This window comes from Nicotiana tabacum, chromosome 7, assembly GCF_000715075.1.
Source record: "Nicotiana tabacum cultivar K326 chromosome 7, ASM71507v2, whole genome shotgun sequence".
Taxonomy (NCBI): Eukaryota; Viridiplantae; Streptophyta; class Magnoliopsida; order Solanales; family Solanaceae; genus Nicotiana; species Nicotiana tabacum.
The window spans coordinates 37,682,493-37,702,101 of record NC_134086.1 but is presented as its reverse complement, the minus strand read 5'-3'; the positions used below and the strand labels follow the sequence as shown (position 1 = coordinate 37,702,101).

General features: G+C 41.8%; 1 protein-coding gene across 1 annotated transcript; it reads left to right on the top strand.

Moving 5' to 3' along the window:
• The first annotated feature begins 12,651 nt into the window (after positions 1 to 12,651).
• On the top strand, positions 12,652 to 18,218 carry LOC142162055 (uncharacterized). Its single transcript, XM_075218356.1, has 6 exons — positions 12,652 to 13,148; positions 13,248 to 13,690; positions 15,055 to 15,610; positions 16,052 to 16,464; positions 16,654 to 17,131; positions 18,155 to 18,218. Exons 1-6 carry the CDS (start codon positions 12,652 to 12,654, stop codon positions 18,216 to 18,218), a joined length of 2,451 nt encoding a protein of 816 aa, XP_075074457.1.
• The last annotated feature ends 1,391 nt before the right edge of the window (positions 18,219 to 19,609 follow it).

The window sequence follows — 19,609 nt, the reverse complement described above, 5'->3', positions numbered from 1 at the left end:
GTAGGTGGCGTGGCAACTGGTACTGCAATCGTAACCTGAAGACTTGGTGGAGCACGCTGTGGCTAAGAAGGTTGTGGAGGTGCACCCTTCCTAAGTTTAGGGCAATCCCTCACCATATGGCGTGAGTCGCCACACTCAAAACAAGCTCTAGGAGGATGTGGTGGCTGTGATTGGCTCGGGCCAGGTCTGCTGAACTGATCAGTGAAAGCACCCCATGTAAGAGGCACACTAGATACTGGAGGTGCATAATAAGGCTCCTAAGGTCTAGAAGGAGCTGGAATACCACAGGCTGCTGAAAGAGCAGAATGAACGGGGCGACTCATATAACTCCTACCATGACGAACTGCAGTTGGAGCATGGTCACCGGAATAATTGCCCGACTCTCGAGACCTCTTGGCCTCTCTCTTTCTCCTCTCTATCTCGAGCAAGCATTCCCTCTACTCTCCTAACAATGCTCACCACCTGCTGATAAGTAACATCCATTCCCAACTCTCGGGCCATGCTAAACCTGATGCTGGGAATGAGTCCCACAATAAACCGGCAAACTCTCTCACGGGCTGTAGAAACCAAGGCCGGTGCATGTCTAGCTAAGTCGGTGAAGCGGACATCATACTCCGAAACAGTCATAGTACCCTGGCGCAAATGCTCATACTCTACGCGCCATGTGTCCCTGAGGCTCTAAGGAACAAACTCCCTCAAGAACATATCTGAAAACTGGGTCCATGTAAGGGAAGCTACCTCAGCCGGACTGTCCAACTCAAAAGTATGCCACCACTGATAGGCTACTCCTCGAAGCTGGAAGGCAGTGAAAGAAACCCCACTCGATCCCGATATACCCATAGTGCAGAGGATACAGTAGCACTCCTCCAGAAATCCTAGAGTATCATCTAACGTTAGACCACTGAATGTAGGAGGCTTGTACTTTTTGAACCTCTCAAGCCTCTACTGCTCATCCTCTGAAGCTGCTACCCTATCCTCAGGCTGGACTGGGGCTATAGGCAGTACCGGTATAACCTCTAGGATCTGATCAACCTGCACTCGCTGCTCAGGAGTGCGGGCGGCGGGAGTCTGTACTCCTCCCCCGGCCTGAGATGTGGCTGCAGCAAGGGGAAGCAACCCTGCTTGAGCGAGAGTGGTGTATATGCTCATGAACTACGCAAGAGTCTCCTGGAGAGCTGGAGTAGTAGTACCAGTAGGCGTATCAGGTTCCTGGGGACTCCGACTGGAGCTGCTGGTGGCTCCTCTGTGGTAGCTCGCGCTGGTGCTCTACTGCACCACGTGCATGTCCTTTGCCTCTACCCTGACCCCAACCTCTGGCGGCTCTAGCAGGGAACGCGGGTGCCTGGTCATCTCTGGTAGCACATGTTCTCACCATCTATGAGAGAATAAAAGACAGAGGTTTAGAATTTTGATATCAAAAATCTCGCACGACAAGGAAATCAATTTTCCTAATAATTACATAGCCTCTCATAGAAAAGTACAGAAGTCTAGGTGCCGATCCGCGAGACTCTAATAAACTGGCTTGTGATTCATGACTCCAATGAACCTAGAGCTCTTATACCAACTTGTCACGACCTAAGTTCTCCCTCCGTGAACTGTTGTGATGGCACCTAGTCTCTATGACTAGGTAACCTAAACACTTTGCGGAAAAAGGAACTAAAAGCACAAACTAGCCATCTAATATGTAAATAAAGATAAAGTGTTTAAAATGCCATTTGGCATACACAATAGTAACACTCTCGACCAACAATAACACTCCCAAAACCCGGAATCTCATGAATCACAAGCTAAGAAAAATACATAAGGTTTCTAACTCCAGAAGTCTAATAACAAGGAAATACAGGGAAAAGCCTATAACTGATGGGAGAATAGAGAGGGACTTCAAGGTCTGCGGACGCTGCAAATATACCTTGAAGTCTCTGAATCGCCTCGCCTCACGGATAGTATTGCTGGGCAGAAGAACCTGGATCAACACACGAAAAACATATGCAGGAAATGGCATGAGTACACCACAGCGGTACCCAGTAAGTGCCAAGCCTTACCTCGGTCGAATAGTGACGAGATCAGGTCAGGGCCCTACTAGTTATATATATAACAAGGAAAAATAATGTGAAATGAGGCAGTATAATTAAATGCTAGCAGTCAATAAGGATGAAATCACAGAAAGAAATAACTCAATACACAGAGATATCAACAGGGGATCTCCTAAGATAGTGTCCCTTAGTCCCAAACGTAAATGTGCGAAGGATCTCCCACGATATCGTCCTGTAGTCCAAATCTTAAATATGCAGGGGGATCTCCTAGAATATCGATCCGTAGTCCCAAATAAAACATGCATGGAGATCTCCCGGAATACCGATCTGTATTCCCATAGTAAATACACAACAATCTCAAGAAGGAATTTTACAATTTCTATTCAAGTTTATATCAGGAAAAACAGGGAATTTCTAATCTAACATGCTGCACAAAATCCAAATAAGCAGTTAATGCAGATAAGGCAGTTAAGTCACATAAGCTTGCTTTCCTAAGCTAAACATGAGGCTTCATATACTAGTGTTGCTCAGATAAGAGAAGACATAGATATTTACTTACTGAAAACGAGATTTTTCAATAATTAGCACATGTACGCACTCGTCACCTCACGTACACAACACTTATATAACAACAGTACAAAAAAACTAAGGGGAGCTCCCCACACAAGGTTAGGCAAGTGACTTACCTCGAACCAGCTCAAATATGAATCTGATATCTTGCTCTTGCCACGAGTATCCAACTCCGAGTGACTCAAATCTAGTCAAATCAATTACATAACGTAAATAAAACTACAAGCAACTAATTTAACTAATGAATTTGAAGCTACGACGAGAAATAAGAAAAATGCCGAAAAATCCTCCCCGGGCCCATGTCTGTAAATCAGGTAAAACTCACAAATTATGAACACCCATTCACTACCGAGTCTAACTATACCAATTTCACTCAAATCCAATACCAAAATCTTGATCAAAATCCCAAAATTAGGCCTAAGAAATTTTCTCATTTTTCCCCAAAATTTCACCCAAATCTGAAATTAAGTGATGAATTCATGTTTAGATTAATGAGATATAATCAAAAAGGAGTTAGGAATCATTACCCACAAACTTCCTCCGAAAATCTCTCCAAATTTCGCCTCCTACCGAGCTCTCAATCCAATTTTTGAGTTATGAACTCAGACCCTCGATTTGAACTTTAAATTCTGCCCAGATACGACCTTAATCGCGATTGCGGAAACTCCCTCGCGATCGCGAAGAACAACTTCGCTGGCTCCCAGGTTTACACTACGCGAACGTGTAACTCCCACCGCGAACGCGATTCCTACACTGCTCATCCCTACACGATCGCGGTTGACCTCACGTGATCGCAAAGAGTAACTCTCTACTCCACTGCAGCCTCACTTTTTCTTCGCGAACGCGGCATAGCCCACGCGTTCACAATTCACCCTTCCATCACTACTACGTGTTCGCGTACCACTTCCCGTGAACGCGATGAACAAAACTCCCTCTGCCTCAGCTAAACCTACGAGATCGCGAGCCTCCTCACGTGATCGTGAAGAATGTCATCTGCAACAGAAATATCAGCAAATTTGCCAACTTCTTTAGTCCAAAAATGACCCGTTGAGCATTCGAAACACACCCGAGGCATCCGGGACCTCAACCAAACATACCAACCAATCCTAAAACATAATACAGATTCAGTCGAACCCTCAAAATCACATCAAATAATGCTAAAACCATGAAACACCCTCCAATCCAGGCTAATGAACTTGAAATCTCAAGAATTCTACAACCGATGCTGGAACCAACCAAACCATGTCCGATTGACCCCAAATTTTGCACACAAGTCACATTCAACACTACGAAACTATTTCAACTTTCAGAATTGGATTCTGACCCCGATGTAAAAATCTTACTAATCTGGAAACTTCAAATATTCAACTTTTGTCATTTCAAGCTTGAATAAGCTACATACCTTCAAAACAAAATCCAAACATGTCCCTAAGCCTGAAATCACCCAACGGAGCTAACAGAATCGACGGAATTCCATTCCGAGGCTGTCTTCACACCATTTTGACTACGGTCCAAATTCTAAAGCTTAAACTCTCATTTGGGGACTAAGTGTCCCAAAACACTCCGAAACTTAAAACGAATCTTCCCAGCAAATCACAATAGTAGAAATAAACACGGGAAAAGTAGTTATAGGGGATCGAGGTGTTAATTCTCAAAACGACCGGCCGGGTCGTTACAACATGTAACTATTGAGGTCTCCAAATAAATTTTATTTAACATGACTTTTGGCATAATTATAGGAAAATGCCTTATATCCAAAATTACCATAGTAGTGGCATATTATATGAGAAGAAGATTGTTTACCTGCAGATGCCTTATTAGTCGACTTGTAACTTCCCTTAGTCAACTTGTTTGAAATAAGATTTCCACTAGTAGATCCCTTTTCAGTTGACTTAAAGTTGTTAAGACAAGAAGACGACTTTGATCGATCAAATGTGTGGTCGGAGGATTTGTGAAAGCTTGGTATTTGTTTGCGAAGCTCAAAATTCTCTTCTTGATGTAAGTTGCTCTTCACCAAATTTTCTTCAAGCTGAACATCTTAGTCTTTCTTTTCGTTTCTCAACTTGTTATATTCTTCAAGTTGGGTCTCCCATTTCTTCTTCTCTTTCCTCAACTTATTATATTTATTAAGAACTTTCTCAAGGTCGCTGAGAATGTAACGACCCGGCTGGTCGTTTTAAAAATATTAGCCCCGACCCCCTATTTATTGCTCCCTCTATTTTATTTTGTATTTATGGGACTTGCCGGAGCACTTGGTATCAGGTTCGGGTGAGTTTCGAAGTGAAATGTGACACATAGTCTTTAAATTGGAAATTTAAGTTGTAGGAGTTGACCGTGGTTTGGCTTGTGTGAAAATGACTCGCGAATGGAGTTTTGACGGTTCCTTTCGTTTCGTAGTGTGATTTTGGATTTAGGAACGTGTCCAGATGTTGATTTGGAGGTGCGTAGGTCATTTCAGCGTAAATTGGTGAAAGTTGCAAAGTTGAAAGATTTTGGAAGGTTTGACCTGGAGTGGACTTTTTACTATCGGGGTCAGATTTCAATTCCGGAAGTTCTAATAGGTATTTAATTTTTTCAATGACTTCTATGCGAAACTTGAGGTTAATTGGATTCATTTGATAGGATTCGACATCGAACGAATATGTTAAAAGTCAATAAGTTCATTAGGCTTAAATTGGGGTGCAATTTATGTTTTTGATGTTGTTTGAGATGATTTGAGGCCTCGACTAAGTTTGTATCATGTCTTAGGACTTGTGGGTATATTCGGACGGGGTCCCTGGGTGTAATTCGGATAAATATCGAAACAAAACTTGGACTTGTGCAAGTGTTGAAGCTCCCAGTTCTGGTATCGCCGCAAGTGCGGACTCACATATGCGAGTGAGGGAATGTAGAAGCGGAGAAGGCAGCCCATGCCAAGGCTCTCAGGTGCGGAAATAGGTTCTGCAGAAGCGGTTTCGCTTCTGCAGTGAGGAGATGCGTGGGAGAGCTTGGGGTCGCAGGTGCAACACTTTTGGTCGCAGGCGCGCACACGCAGGTGTGGCCCTTGGCTCGTAGAAGCGGACTTTGTATATTTAAGTGAAATCCACACCTATGATGATTTTTTCGCAGGTGCGGAGCCGCAGATGCGGTAGTAAGGTTGCATGTGCGACATAACTGGGCAGAAAAGGGGAAAAATCGAGGGTTTGACTTCGTTTTCATTTTGGGAATTTGAGTGCTCGGATTGAGGCAAAATTTTGAGGGATTTTCAGAGGAAGTATTTGGGTAAGGATTCTTGACTCGTTTTTGATTAATTCCTATTACACCTTTTAATTATTATTTTGGAGTTTAAAATTGGGGAAAAAGTGTAGAAGTTCCTAGACCAAATTTTTAGGTTTGGAAAGGATAAAAGAGGTCGGATTTGTATAATTCTTATATAGTTGAAATCGATGTCGTTTGGGTGTTTTTGATTTTATTATTTTGGTCGGGTTACGAGACGTGGGCCCGGATTGACTTTTTGGAGCGATTTTCCAATTCTTTGCTAAAATCATTATTCCATTATTTAGATTCGTTTCCAATAGCTATATTTTATAGTATGTAATTTCTTTTGGTTAGATTTGAGTTGTTCAGAGTCGGAAAATTGAGGGAAAGGCCTTCTAATTGATTGATTTGGTGTGGTTTGAGGTAAGTAACTTGTCTAACCTCTTGTGGAGAAAATTTCCGTTTAGTATTTGGCAATCTTGTAGTAATTTGCTATATGTGAAGGCCGTGTACGCGAGGTGACGGGTGCGTACACGGGCTAAATGTTGAAAATCCGGTTTTTGATAAGTAGTTTCCTTTTATTTCCTCAATTGAGTTACTTTAGCATGTGTAGTCATCATGTTTAGCCTAATTTTACATGTCTACGTGTCTTATTTCTTATTTGCAACTTGTACAACATGCTTAGTTGAATTACCTACTTCTTTGATTCTGTATTCATTATTTAACTATGGTATTCTTTACTTGACATTGATATCCCTGAAATATCATTGTTTCAATTGTTATGAAGGTTTTCGTGATTATTGTTGAGGTGGTTGTTATTGTTGCATGAGGTTTCAGCCATGCGATTGTGAGGTTTCTGCCATGCCATTGTGATTATTGATACGCATGTGGTGGTATAAGGTCTGGGTGTTGAAACATATGCAGTGAGATAAGGTATCCTTGATACGCATGGTTAGTAGAGGAACTACTAGAAGCCATGCAGTGTGATAAGGTAATCTAATAAGCGGGGTGCTAATTCGGGAAAATGATTTTCAAACCAAAAATATAAAGGCTCCCGCGGTGATATAAGGAAAGACTGTAAGCTATTTTTACTTTTAGGACTACGAGGCGGTACTTCGGGAGTGCCCTGTTATTCTTTTCTATTTGATGTATTGTTTGTTGTTGTTTTTTTTCCTTAATATGTAAGATTCTTGCTTCCTTTCATGTTATAGTTGTTTTTCTTTGATTTTCGTGTTGTCACTTCCCGTAAATTCTTATTGTTTTATTTCCTCGCCATTTTATTATATCATTCTATCTTCTGCCTTGTTTCTTATATTTTCAGTAGAGCCCTGGCCTGACCTCGTCACTATTCTACCGAGGTTAGGTTTAGCACTTACTTGGTACCCTTGTGATGCACTCAAACTACGCTTCTGCACATGTTTTGTGTAGATCCAGGTACATCCTATCATCCTCGATATTAGAGTGTTATGTTGCTTCTTGGAGACTTCAAGGTACACCTATCGGCGTCCGCATGCCTCGAAATCCCCTTTTACCCCGTCTTTTCCTTGTTCTTTATGTTTCTTGATAGAGATGATGTATAGGATTGTGCAACATTGTATCTAGAGCTTGTGACTTATATCTACCAGGTTTTGGGAGTTGCATGTACTTTGAGTTGCAGTTTTTACTTTATACAGTTGCTGACCTTTGAGGTTTTAGATTATTTTTGTTTTGGCAACTAAAAAATTTTATTTACCAAGTAATATTTACATAGATTTTCTCTCTATAGCTTGATGTAACGACCCGACCGGTCGTTTTGAACATTTGCACTTTGCTCGGTAGTTTGGGGGCACGAGTAGCTCCGTATGATGTATTAGGACTTGTGTTGAAAATTTGGATTCATTCCGAGTTGATCTGATATGTTTCGGCGTGGGTTTTTTGAAGTCGAAAGTTCATTAAGTTTGATTTGAGGTGCATTTCGTCGGTTCGATATTGTTATGTATGTTTTGAGGCATCGAATAGGTCCATATTATGATATGGAACTTTTTGATACGTTTAGACGGGGTCCCGAGGGTCTCAGGTGAGTTTCGGAAAAGTTTGGGTTGTGTTGCGCTCGTTTTTCTTATGCTTCGACGTCATTTCTTCAAGCATAAATGGTACCACATTGAACAAATAAGCTCCGATTTCTGTTTTTATAAAAGCATTAGATCCGTATCGTAATTACGGAGCCATAGCAAAAAGAATCGTCACATTTGGATATCGTATGAGGATTTCTAAGAATTGGGTTGCCATATTTTTTAGATTAATTACGAAATTGTCACCGTTGCGTATTTAAAAATCTGCACTATTTTCAAATATTAAAACCAACATATCTCCTTCAAGATAAGGTCAAATGGAGTGATTCAGGAGCCTATCTTGACTAGAATTTCCAAAGGAATCTATTGGAGGTATCAAAAGTGAGTTTCGAGATCTTTTGGTGTGAGAAACGAGGCAGAACAGTGTTAAAACGAGGGTTTTAAGCATTTAACATATTTTGAGTTGGGGAGCTCGGAATTGGCTATTTTTCGAGAAGATTTTTAGCATATGAATTGGGGTAAGTGTTCTCTACTCCTTTTTATTTATATTTCATGAATCAATCTCCGATTTTAGCTTTTGGTTGATGAATTTTAAAGAAGAAATTGAGGGTTTTGGCCTAAAGTTTCATAATATGAATTTTTGAGTTTTGAACACCAATTCAGAGTCGGATTTGAGTGAAACTAGTATGGTTGCACTCGTAATTGAATGGGTTGACGGATTTTTTGAGTTTTATCGGGTTCCAAGGTGCGGGTCCGGGATGGGCTTTTTGGCCGATGTTGGGCTTTTGATTAAAGATTAGACCTTTTCTGATTGGAATTGGTTCCTTTAGCATTATTTGAAGTATTTGAGTTGTTTTTTTATTAGTTTCGAGCCATTCGGAGGTCGGAACGCATGTGATGGGATTCTTGGAGCATCGCTTGGCTTACTCGGTGTCGGAATTGGCTGGTTTAAGATAAGTAATTCTTCTAAGCTTAGTGTTGAGGGTATGAAACCCTGAACTACATGTTATATGATTGGTATTGATGTGTCGCACATGCTAGGTGATGGGTGTGTGGGCGTGCACCCTATGAAATGGGACTCTGTTGTTCCCATGGCCCTGTATAGTGGCCCTATTTTGTTGTATTTGTGTTTTCATCATGTGTTAAAGTAACTGAGCTGTCAATCATGCTAAATATCATGTTTAGTATGATATTTTGTACCCATAGTGGTCATTTCTTGTTTTCATCGCACTGATTTCCATTGATATTTTGTACTCAGTCATATTCATTTCATATCGCATCTAAGTCTCAGCTGTTGTTGTTGATGCATCATATCATTGTTGTCAGGCTAGTTTCATGACATTTTGAGCCAGTGAGCGAGAATGGAGAGAGTGATGACTGAGTGAGGGCGATGGCCTGATTGTGAGGATATAAATTGATATATGGATCGGGCTGTACGCCGTAGCGATATATGGATCGGGCTGCACGCCGCAGAGATATTGGGTAGGGCTGCACGCTGTAGCGATATAGCCCTCCGGAGTCTATACACCCCTAGTGAGCGCAGTCGACTATATATATATGGATCGGGCTGCACACCGTAGAGATATTGGGTAGGGCTGCACGTTGTAGCGATATAGCCCTCCGGAGTCTATACACCCCCAGTGAGCGCAGTCGACTATATATATATGGATCGGGCTGCACGCCGCAACATTTATTATACAACATTGAGTGATTTAGTGTGCTGAGTATTGAGCTTAGTAAGAGAGGATGCAAGGTAATGAGATTGAGTACTCTGAGAGTGTGAGTACATGTTTCATCTCTGAGATACATGGCATTCACATGCATACATGACATACAGGCATAGAGATGCATTCTTCCTCATGACATAGGCATATAGTATTACGTCATTCATGCCTTATTGTATACATTGATGTGTGGGTATGGAGAGGCCCTTTATACTTGTTATTTGGATAGAAAATGAAATATTTTATTTATTGTGGAAAGGATATTTGGAAATTTACAAGTTTCAAACTTATTCGTACTTTTGGCATTTTCGTAAGAGATTTGGGATTTTCTTTCACTGAGATATTTGAAAAGCAAAACCATGTGAACGAGCTGAGTATTTTACATTCGAGATATCTCTTTTGTACTTGCATTTATTTTGTTAAGACATGTTATGGAAATATTGGCTTTGGACTTGATCCTGTGTTAGTGTAACACCCCGTAATTTGAATCGATTGTGGATGCATTAAACGAGTATTAGCGTGATGGTAATTGAGTGGTTATGATAATAAGTGTACGAGGCATATTATAGGTGATTTGGGGTCTAAGGAGAGGCTTAAGTCCAAGCCAAGTTGAAAATTTTCATTATAGCTGAAAATTTGCAAATGAGTATGCACAAGACCTCACTTTGGGCGAGCATATATACCTGGATATAATGAGTTGTGTGATGAACAACCTATCAAATTAAATCCCTTTGAGTCTAGTTTCCAACGCAACAAACCGTTTGTCATTTGGGCGATGTATACAGAAAGTTATGACCATTTTAATGGGCAGGTGTCACTAGCGCGAACAAGAACGCGAAGTCGCGCGTTTTTGCTGAGTGTTCTGCCTCCAGCGCGCGAACAAGCGCACGAGCTCGCGTGTCTGGAAGGTTTTAAATATCTTAAAGATCGTAAATAAGAGAAATTGAGTCATTTCTCAAGCTTATGGCTTCCTCTACACCCCCAACTCGACCAAGGCATCCAATTGCACACCTAATGTGAGTTTTTAAGTGTGTTGTCATGGTGATTTCACTTCTCAATCACTAGTTACAACATGATTTTGATTGTGTTTCATAGGATTTCTTCAAAATCTCAAGAACAACCCAAAAGTTGTCTTTCAAGATTTGGTCTCTAAGAGGTAATCCTACACCCTTAGACTTACATATATGGTGTTATTATGGAATTATGACTATGAATCAAGTATCACAACTTATGGTATGGTGATTGGAAGTCATAAATTCCCAATTTAAATGCATGACCATGGTAGGGATTTAAAGGTGATTATTTGATAGGATTTGTTGGTTGGGTGTGAATGGATGGTCATACATATGTTGTTGGAAGTTATAAATTTGTTAGGAATGATGGTGGAATGAATTGTTGGTTAATGGTGATAGTTGGGTTCCATTGGATGTTGTTGTTGTAGATTGAAGGTTCTTAGTAGTGTGGATCATTGTAGTATCACTAAGGGGCAAATTGAGGTATGTAAGGCTAACTCTTTACGTTTGGGAATATCTATGATTCTCCCTACGTCCCATTCATCATGAACATTACTAGTTTCCTCAGAAAGTAATTATGCCTTGGTTCCATGAATAGAAGTAGAACTTATATTCTCTAGATGACATAGTTTCATAATCATTCGATATTCTATGAGTTTCAGTTATGAAAAATCAACTTATTATGAATACTCATCTCAGTTTAATCCTATTCACTATACCAGTATCATGTAAGTCGGTATGGCTCATTATTTCAGTATCACATATTACAGTATGATTCTCAGTTCTTGATTTAAATTCCTGAATGTTGAACACCTGCATTTGGGCCTGAGGCCGCAGTTTATGCTTTATGCATTTTGGACCTGAGGTCACAGTTATGTATACGTATACTTGGGCCCGAGGCCGCAGTTTAATGTTCAGATAAACAGGTTGTTCATCATTCAGAAAAGGGAGTATTTACATCCTTACTTCCTTGTTCAGTTATCAGTTTATCAGCTAGCAGTTCAGTTTTAGTTTCAGTGTTGACAGTTCTTTTGTTCAGCTATTTTACATACCAGTACAATTCAAATGTACTGACGTCCCTTTTGCCCGGAGCCTGCATCTCGCGATGCAGGTAACAATTTTAAGGTTGACGATTCTGCTTGCTAGGACATCTCGTATCAGCTATTGGTGAGCCCCAGTTTTCCGGGGCCTTGTCTCTCTTTTATTTTAGTCATTATAGTATTTCAGTTAATAAGGTATACCGGGGACCTTGTCTCGGTAAACAGTTAGCATTTTCAGTATTCTTTAGAGGCTTCGTAGATTATAACCCAGTCAGTCAGATCTTAGCAGGATTTCATGTGTTAGCCTTGTCGGCTACTTGTTTATACTTGCAGACCTTTCAGTATTTTCCACATCTATGATATTTCAGTCAGACTCTTTAGTAGATTATCATGTTTTATATTTACCTCTAGCTCATAGTTACACCACATGTTGATTCAGCCAGCCAGTTGGTTCGCTCGGTCACATGTAGTCAGGCACCGAGTGCCGTGTTACGTCCAGGCCCAGGTTTGGTGCGTGACAAAGCTTGGTATCAGAGCCCCAGGTTCAAGAGTCCTAGGAAGTCTATGAAGCCGTGTCTAGTGGGGTCTTTTTTATGTGTGTGTGCGCGCCACACATGTAAGTAGTTGACCACCAAGACATCTAGGATTGTTCCAATTCTTTCATACTCTAGATCGTGCAGTTAGAGCTTTGCTTTCAGGAATCTTTCTAACCCGTGCGAATTGCATATTTCAGAAAAATGCCTGCAAAAAGAAAGTACACCAGGAGGGCCTTAGCTACTAGCCAGGGGGCCACAACTAATACTACTCAGGAGGAGGACACTCCAGCCTAGGGGGTTGCATCGGGCTCAGTGCCCAGTGCTTCAGACATGGATATCAGGGGAGCTATCCGGTTGCTCACCTAGATTGTTGCTAATCAGGCTCAAAGGCAGGGAACAAGTGAGGTTCATGAGACGGGTAGTTCCAGGTCTAGGGAATTCCTCAACATGAAACCTCCCGTCTTTACAGGGTCTAAAAAGGATGAGGATCCGCAAAACTTCATTGATGAGGTTCAGAAGATATTTCGAGTGATGCATGCCACAGACACTGAGGCAGTAGAGTTGGCTACGTACCAGCTGAAGGATGTTGCCAACACGTGGTATGAAACATGGGAAGACTCCCGGGGGGAGGATGCAGATCCTGGGACTTGGAAAGATTTTGCAGATGCGTTCCTTGAGCACTTTCTACCCATTGAGGTCTTGGAAGCTAAGGCTTTGGAGTTTGAGAGACTTAGACAGAATGATATGAGTGTGAATGAGTACTACCTCAAGTTCATCTCTCTGGCCAAGTATGCTCCGGAAATGGTACGTGATATGAGGGCCAGAGTTAGGCGGTTTGTGTTGGGGCTTTCAGATGATTTGTTTGCTGATGCTAATATAGCTGCTCAGAATAATGACATGGCCATCACTAAGATGGTTGCCTTTGTTCAAGGGAACGAAGACAGGTTGAAGGAAGAATAGCGGCTACGGAGAGAGAAGGAGAGGCAATTCAGCAAGAGAGCTAAGTCTGCAGGAAATTTCAACCATGGGGGATCTCAAGCAAGAGGCAAACACCAGTTTTTCAAGAAATCAAAATCAGGACCTGCTCCATCTTCAGCTAGTGCACCGGTTCCGAGGTCGAAGTTTAACAAGAAAAACCAGAATTTCAGAACAGCAGACTCACAGTCACAGGCTAGTGTGGGCTACAGAGTCCCTGGTTACCCTATTTGTAACACGTGTGGTAAGAGGCACCCGGGGTTGTGTCGTTTGGGCACAAATGGTTGCTTTGGGTACGGTCAGCAGGGCCACTTCTTGAGGGATTGTCCATCGGCAAAACAGAACAATGGTGGCAACGCAGCTCAGTCCACTAATTCAGTAGCCCATCATAACTCTCAGGCCCAACAAGTGCGCGGTGCAACAAAGTCTAATAATGTAGGCGATGGTCGAAACCAGTTGTATGCACTGGCAGACCGTCAGGATACAGAGGCTCGTGGAGATGTTGTCATAGGTATGCTAACAATATTCACTTTTGATGCCTATGCTCTTATAGATCCGGGATCCACCCTATCTTATGTAACCCCATATATTGCAAAGAAATTTGGGGTAGAACCAGAAAAGTTGTGTGATAGCATCCTAGGAAGCTAAACTCTACTCAAGGACAAGGATGAAACTTTGAAATCTCAAAGAGGGCCTTTAACAAGATGTCAAGCTAAAGAGTTGCAAAAACAAGGTCATTAGACTTCAAGTGCAAATAAAGAAGTTGTTAATTGGGAGAAAGAGCTCAAGGATAAAGGATATGAATTGGCTAGGTATTACAATTGTTTTATGGCCCAAATTAATGTCCAAGAAGACGATTATTGGATTCCAAGAGACATCCTTTGAAGAAGGTCCTAATCAGCCCATTTTTGGACCATTTTGGCACCTAAAATGTGTCCAAACTTGCAGCCTAATAAGTTTTACATGAAGTCACGATTTTATAACATAAAAAGGACTTACTTGATGTCAAAGAAGGGTACAATAGTTGTGCTAGAAGTTGAGTACAAGTTGGTACCAAGTTGCTTGCAAATTTCCTTCAAGATTTTCAAGATTTCCAAGTCAAAGATTTATTTTTGACTTTCAAGATCATATCCTAAGGTAGTTGGACAGTTTGTCCAAAGTAGAAGGACTTTATTTCTTTTTCAAAGATTTCTAAGATTTTCAAGATTGGTTTTGGACTTTCAAGATCATATCCTAAGGTAGTTGGACATTTTGTCCAAAGTAATTAGGACTTTTTGTCCAAAGTAGTTATGACTTTCTTTCTTTGTTTTGGTAGAGTTAAGTGACTCGCTCTCTATATAAAGGGGTGTCTTCTTTGTTTTTAGGGAATATTATGATGGACAATATCAATAAAGAAATGTGAGAAATTTTCTTGCACCCTTGTGTGTGGTTACTCTTGGATTTATTCTTCAACCTTCAAGAATCAACTTAAGGTGGTAAGATTAAACCATTTTTGAAATCTTAGATCACTTCTAGGTATTCAAGAAAGGTGATAAGTTTAGGCTTATTGTTGTTGTTGTTATTCTCAAGGGTCAGATTTCACCATTTTCAAAATCTTAGATCACTTCTAGGTATTCAAGGAATGTGATAAGTTTAGGCTTATTGTTGTTCTTGTTATTCTAAAGGGTCGGGTTTCACAATCTATATCTTGTTTTTAATTCTCTACCAAAGGCGATTAGTTCTTCGTTAGCTAATTGTTGTTGCTAGGATTCAACTTCAAGAATAGACTTCTTGAATTCAAGAAACTCTTTCTCTTATTCAATCTATCTGTAATTTTCGTCTTTATCGTTTCTTTATTTTCTTTTAGCTTCCGCATGTTTTTTTGATTTTCTCTAGTACTTCTTGAATCCCCTATCGTGTTGTTATCATTGTGTGAACCCTTTGAAGTGTCCACTCCAGTTGGAGAATCAGTTATAGCAAGGTATATCTATAAGGGATGTCCAGTTAAAGTGCATCTTCGTCTTACTGTAGCAGACTTAGTAGAATTGGAGATGTTAGACTTCGATGTGATCATGGGCATGGTTTGGTTAGAGTCATGTTATGCCAAAGTGGGTTGTAGAACCAAAATTGTAAGTTTTGAATTTCCCGGTGAACCAGTCTTAGAATGGAAGGGTGATGTAGTAGCACCTAGGGGTAGGTTTATTTCCTATCTTAAAGCCAGAAAGATGATCTCCAAGGGATATATCTATCACCTGGTTCGAGTTAAGGATGCAGATGCTCAGATCCCCACTCTCCAATCTGTACCAATTGTAAATGAGTTTCCAGAAGTGTTTCCCGAAGATCTCCCTGGAATTCCTCCCGATAGAGAGATTGACTTTGGAACTGATCTACTTCCAGGCACTAAGCCAATATCTATTCCGCCTTACATAATGGCTCCAGCAGAGTTGAAAGAGTTAAAAGTCTAGTTGAAAGACCTTCTAGATAAGGGATTTATAAGGCCAAGTGTCTCACCTTGGGGCGCACCGGTCTTGTTTGTCCGAAAGAAGGATGGGTCGTTGCGCATGTGCATTGACTGTCGTCAGTTGAATAAAGTCATCATCAAGAACAAGTACCCTCTTCCCAGAATAGATGATTTATTTGATCAACTTCAGGGTGCCCAGTGTTATTCCAAGATTGACCTCAGATCGGGATACCATCAGTTGAAGGTTAAGGAAGTTGATATTCCAAAAACAGCTTTTAGGACTCGATATGGGCATTTTGAGTTTTTGGTAATGTCATTCGGTTTAACGAATGCACCAGCAGCTTTCATGGACCTTATGAATAGGGTCTTCAAGCCTTATCTTGATTTGTTTGTTATCGTGTTTATTGATGACATCTTGATTTATTCCTGTAGCGAGACTGACCATGCTGAACATCTCAGAATTGTGTTGCAGACACTGCAGGATCACAAGCTATATGCCAAATTTTCTAAGTGTGAATTCTGGTTAAAATCAGTAGCATTTTTGGGCCATATCATCTCAGGGGAAGGCGTGAGGGTGGACTCTCAGAATATAGAGGCAGTGAAGAATTGGCCTAGACCCGCCTCAGTATCCGATATAAGAAGTTTCTTGGGCCTAGCAGGATATTATAGGCGTTTCGTAGAGGGATTTTCTTCTATCTCGTCCCCTTTGACTAGATTAACTCAGAAGAAAGTCAAGTTTCAATGGTCGGACGCGTGCGAGAAAAGTTTTGAGGAGTTAAAGAAGAGATTGACTTCAGCTCCAGTCCTGACACTACCAGAAGGAACCGAAGGGTTCGTTGTTTATTGTGATGCTTCAGGGGTTGGTCTTGGGTGTGTATTAATGCAGCACGGTAAAGTCATAGCCTACGCGTCGAGATAGCTCAAGGCTCACGAGAAGAATTATCCGACTCATGACCTTGAATTAGCAGCTGTGGTGTTCGCGCTTAAGATTTGGTGCCATTATTTGTATGGGGTACATGTTGACATTTTTACAGATCACAAGAGTCTCCAGTACATCTTCAAGCAAAGAGAATTAAATCTACGTCAGAGAAGGTGGTTCGAATTGCTTAAGGATTATGATGTTGATATCCTCTATCATCCGGGGAAAACAAATATTGTAGCCGATGCTCTCAGTCGGCGTTCTATGGGCAGTTTAGCTCATATTGAGGCAGACCAGCGAACTATGATGAAGGAAGTCCACCGCTTAGCAAATCTAGGAGTTCGACTTTTGGACTCCGAAGATGGTGGCGTTGTTCTCCAGAACAGGGCTGAATCCTCCTTAGTAGCCGAAGTAAAAGAAAAACAGTTCAGTGATCCCTATTTATTGCAGCTAAAGGAAGGAATTCACAAACACAAGACTATGGTTTTTGAACAAGGGGGAGATGATGGCACCTTGAGATACAGAGGCAGACTATGCGTTCCAGACGTAAATGGGCTCAGAGAGCGGATTATGTCAGAAGCCCACAATTCCAGGTATTCTATTCACCCAGGTTCCACAAAGATGTATCATGATCTTAATGTTGAGGATATTAATCGCCTTCTAAGAATACCACAAAGGAATCAAAGATATCATAAAAGAGAAGTAATCTTACTACCTTGAACTAAGAACTAGTAAAGGCTGAAAGATAAATCTCAAAGCACAAGTAACAAAGGTTCAAAAGAACTCTCAAAGTATGATATACTTAATCAATAAATGTTGTGTCTTATGAATGAGAAGAACTCCTTATTTATAGGAATTAAAAGCACTTAAAATAATGTAGGGGGTTGCTAAAAAGTCATCTAAATTAGGTAGGGGGCTGCTAGGGGTCACAATAGCCATCAAACTTAGGTAGGTGGCTCCTAAGGGGTAACAAAAGCCATCAAAATTAAGTGGGGGGCGGCCAAATCCTTTTGGGGCAGATTTGGGCCTTAAAACTATTAGTTTGGGCCATTGGTTTGGACTCCAATTGGGCTCCTTTTGAAACACCCCCTTTTGGACCTCTTTTAAGGTCATTTTGAGCCTTATTGGTGGACTTCAAGGGCTGATTTGGTAACCCAATCTTCCTCCTCTTGGACTTCAATTTGGACTACCAAATAATTGTAAAACTTGGACAATTCATCTCCTTTGGGCTTGAGCTCTTCCTCTACAATTAAAAGCTTCTTTATTTGCCATTGAAGTCTAGCAACCTTAGCTTGCAACTCTTTAGCTTGAGATCTTGTAAATGGCCTTGGAGCTTCCAAAACTCTATCATCTCTATCATTGTCCTTAACTATATCCTTGTTCTTGATGCTATCAACCCACAACTCATATAAATGTCGAGGCACAATAGGATCAGCTGGAGCATAAGATGTAGAAGGCTACGACTGTCGTCGTACTTCCTCCGCTTTCAAAAAATCCACTTGCTTGCTCAATGCGGACAATTTCGCCTCCAACCCTTGAATATGCCCCTCAAGTTCCGATGTCTTAAGCACAGATGTCTCCATCTCCTTAGTCCGCTCTAATCTAAAAACATGGAGGGCGTCTTCACCGCCACCTCAGAAATGGCTGTCACCCTCTCCTTCTCAGCATGGGCCAATCTGAGCATTCACACTCAACTCACCCTTAAGCTCAGACCTCAGCCATCTTCATATCTAGTTCGAAGTTAAACTGGCCACCTTTGCTTGAAGGTTGGCATTTTCGGCCACTACTCTCCTACTTAGATCAAGCTCATCTTCCCTAGCTCTGAGGGTTGCCTCAAGCTCACTACTACGGGCAACAGCCTTCATAAGGTCCTCATCTCGTTCATTCAACTCTTCGACCTTACGTGCCAGTTGATCCTCCCTCTGCTTGAGCCCTTCGCGGAACAGTTGGAAGTCGCGATCCTGATTGTAGATGTCGACCATCGCACGATGCTTGGTGCGATTTTCTTGGTACTTGGAAGATATTCTTCCATAGATGGTCGTCCTCCTCCTTTCCCGACGCTCACGCTCGATCTCCATGATGAGGGTCTAGCACGAGAAGTAAAGTTAAAACAAATGGGCCAAAAAGAGTAACACAGATCCAACGACGAAATAAAAAGAAAGACATTTACCCGTAGAGCCATGCCAGAAACGCTCCGAGACAACTCTGCATCACTCATTGATTTAAGTGCCTCGCTCTCGAGGGAAACACACAAAGGGGCAAAAATGGATGCCACCTGATCACAGTCCGACAGCAAGTCGTAGTCCCCAGGAACAACTATGTGTCGATCAGAACCCTCCATTCTAACCTCTACGTGAGTGTGACACTCCAAAAACTCGCGAACATCCCCTGGGTCGACATCAGAGCCCGAGCCATCACCGTCGGCGCGTAAACCCTCACCGACAGTAGATGATGCGCCACCCTCGGTAGAGCACGCAGACCCCCCTCACAACCATATCCCGAGAGGAGTCCCTCGCTTGTACCGACTGAGCACGACCCTCTCGGGCAGACTCATCCAAAGTGAATTGCATTCCTGCGGAGGCGACAACCTGATGAAATACAGGGACGGGGGCCTTCCGCCTAGAAGCTCCACGACCTGTCATCATAAAGAGTCGTATCAATAGACAATGGTATATAGCTGAAGAGTGATACAGAGGAAGACACTTACCAGATGAAACTTTCGGCCCAAAGCGTTTCACGAAAGTGGGCCAGTCTCGAGTCACCGCTGCATGGGGCAGCAGACGGGCTACCCAATCCCTTATACCTGCAATGGGATGGGTGGGTGCCTCGTAGCTGCAAAAGAGAGCCGCAAATAAACACTAAGGTGAATGAAGAAGAAAAGAAAGAGTAAACAAGTGGCGACACTTACGATTCTCGTTCCACTGCTCCGGGAATCTAGCGGGGTCAGACATGATGTGTTCAGTTCTGACGAAGAAGTACTTATGCCAAAATTTGCTACTCGCCTGGTCTCAGTTCCGACCACCAGCCCTTTTCTCCCACGATGCCTCAGATGCACCATAGTACCCCTATGA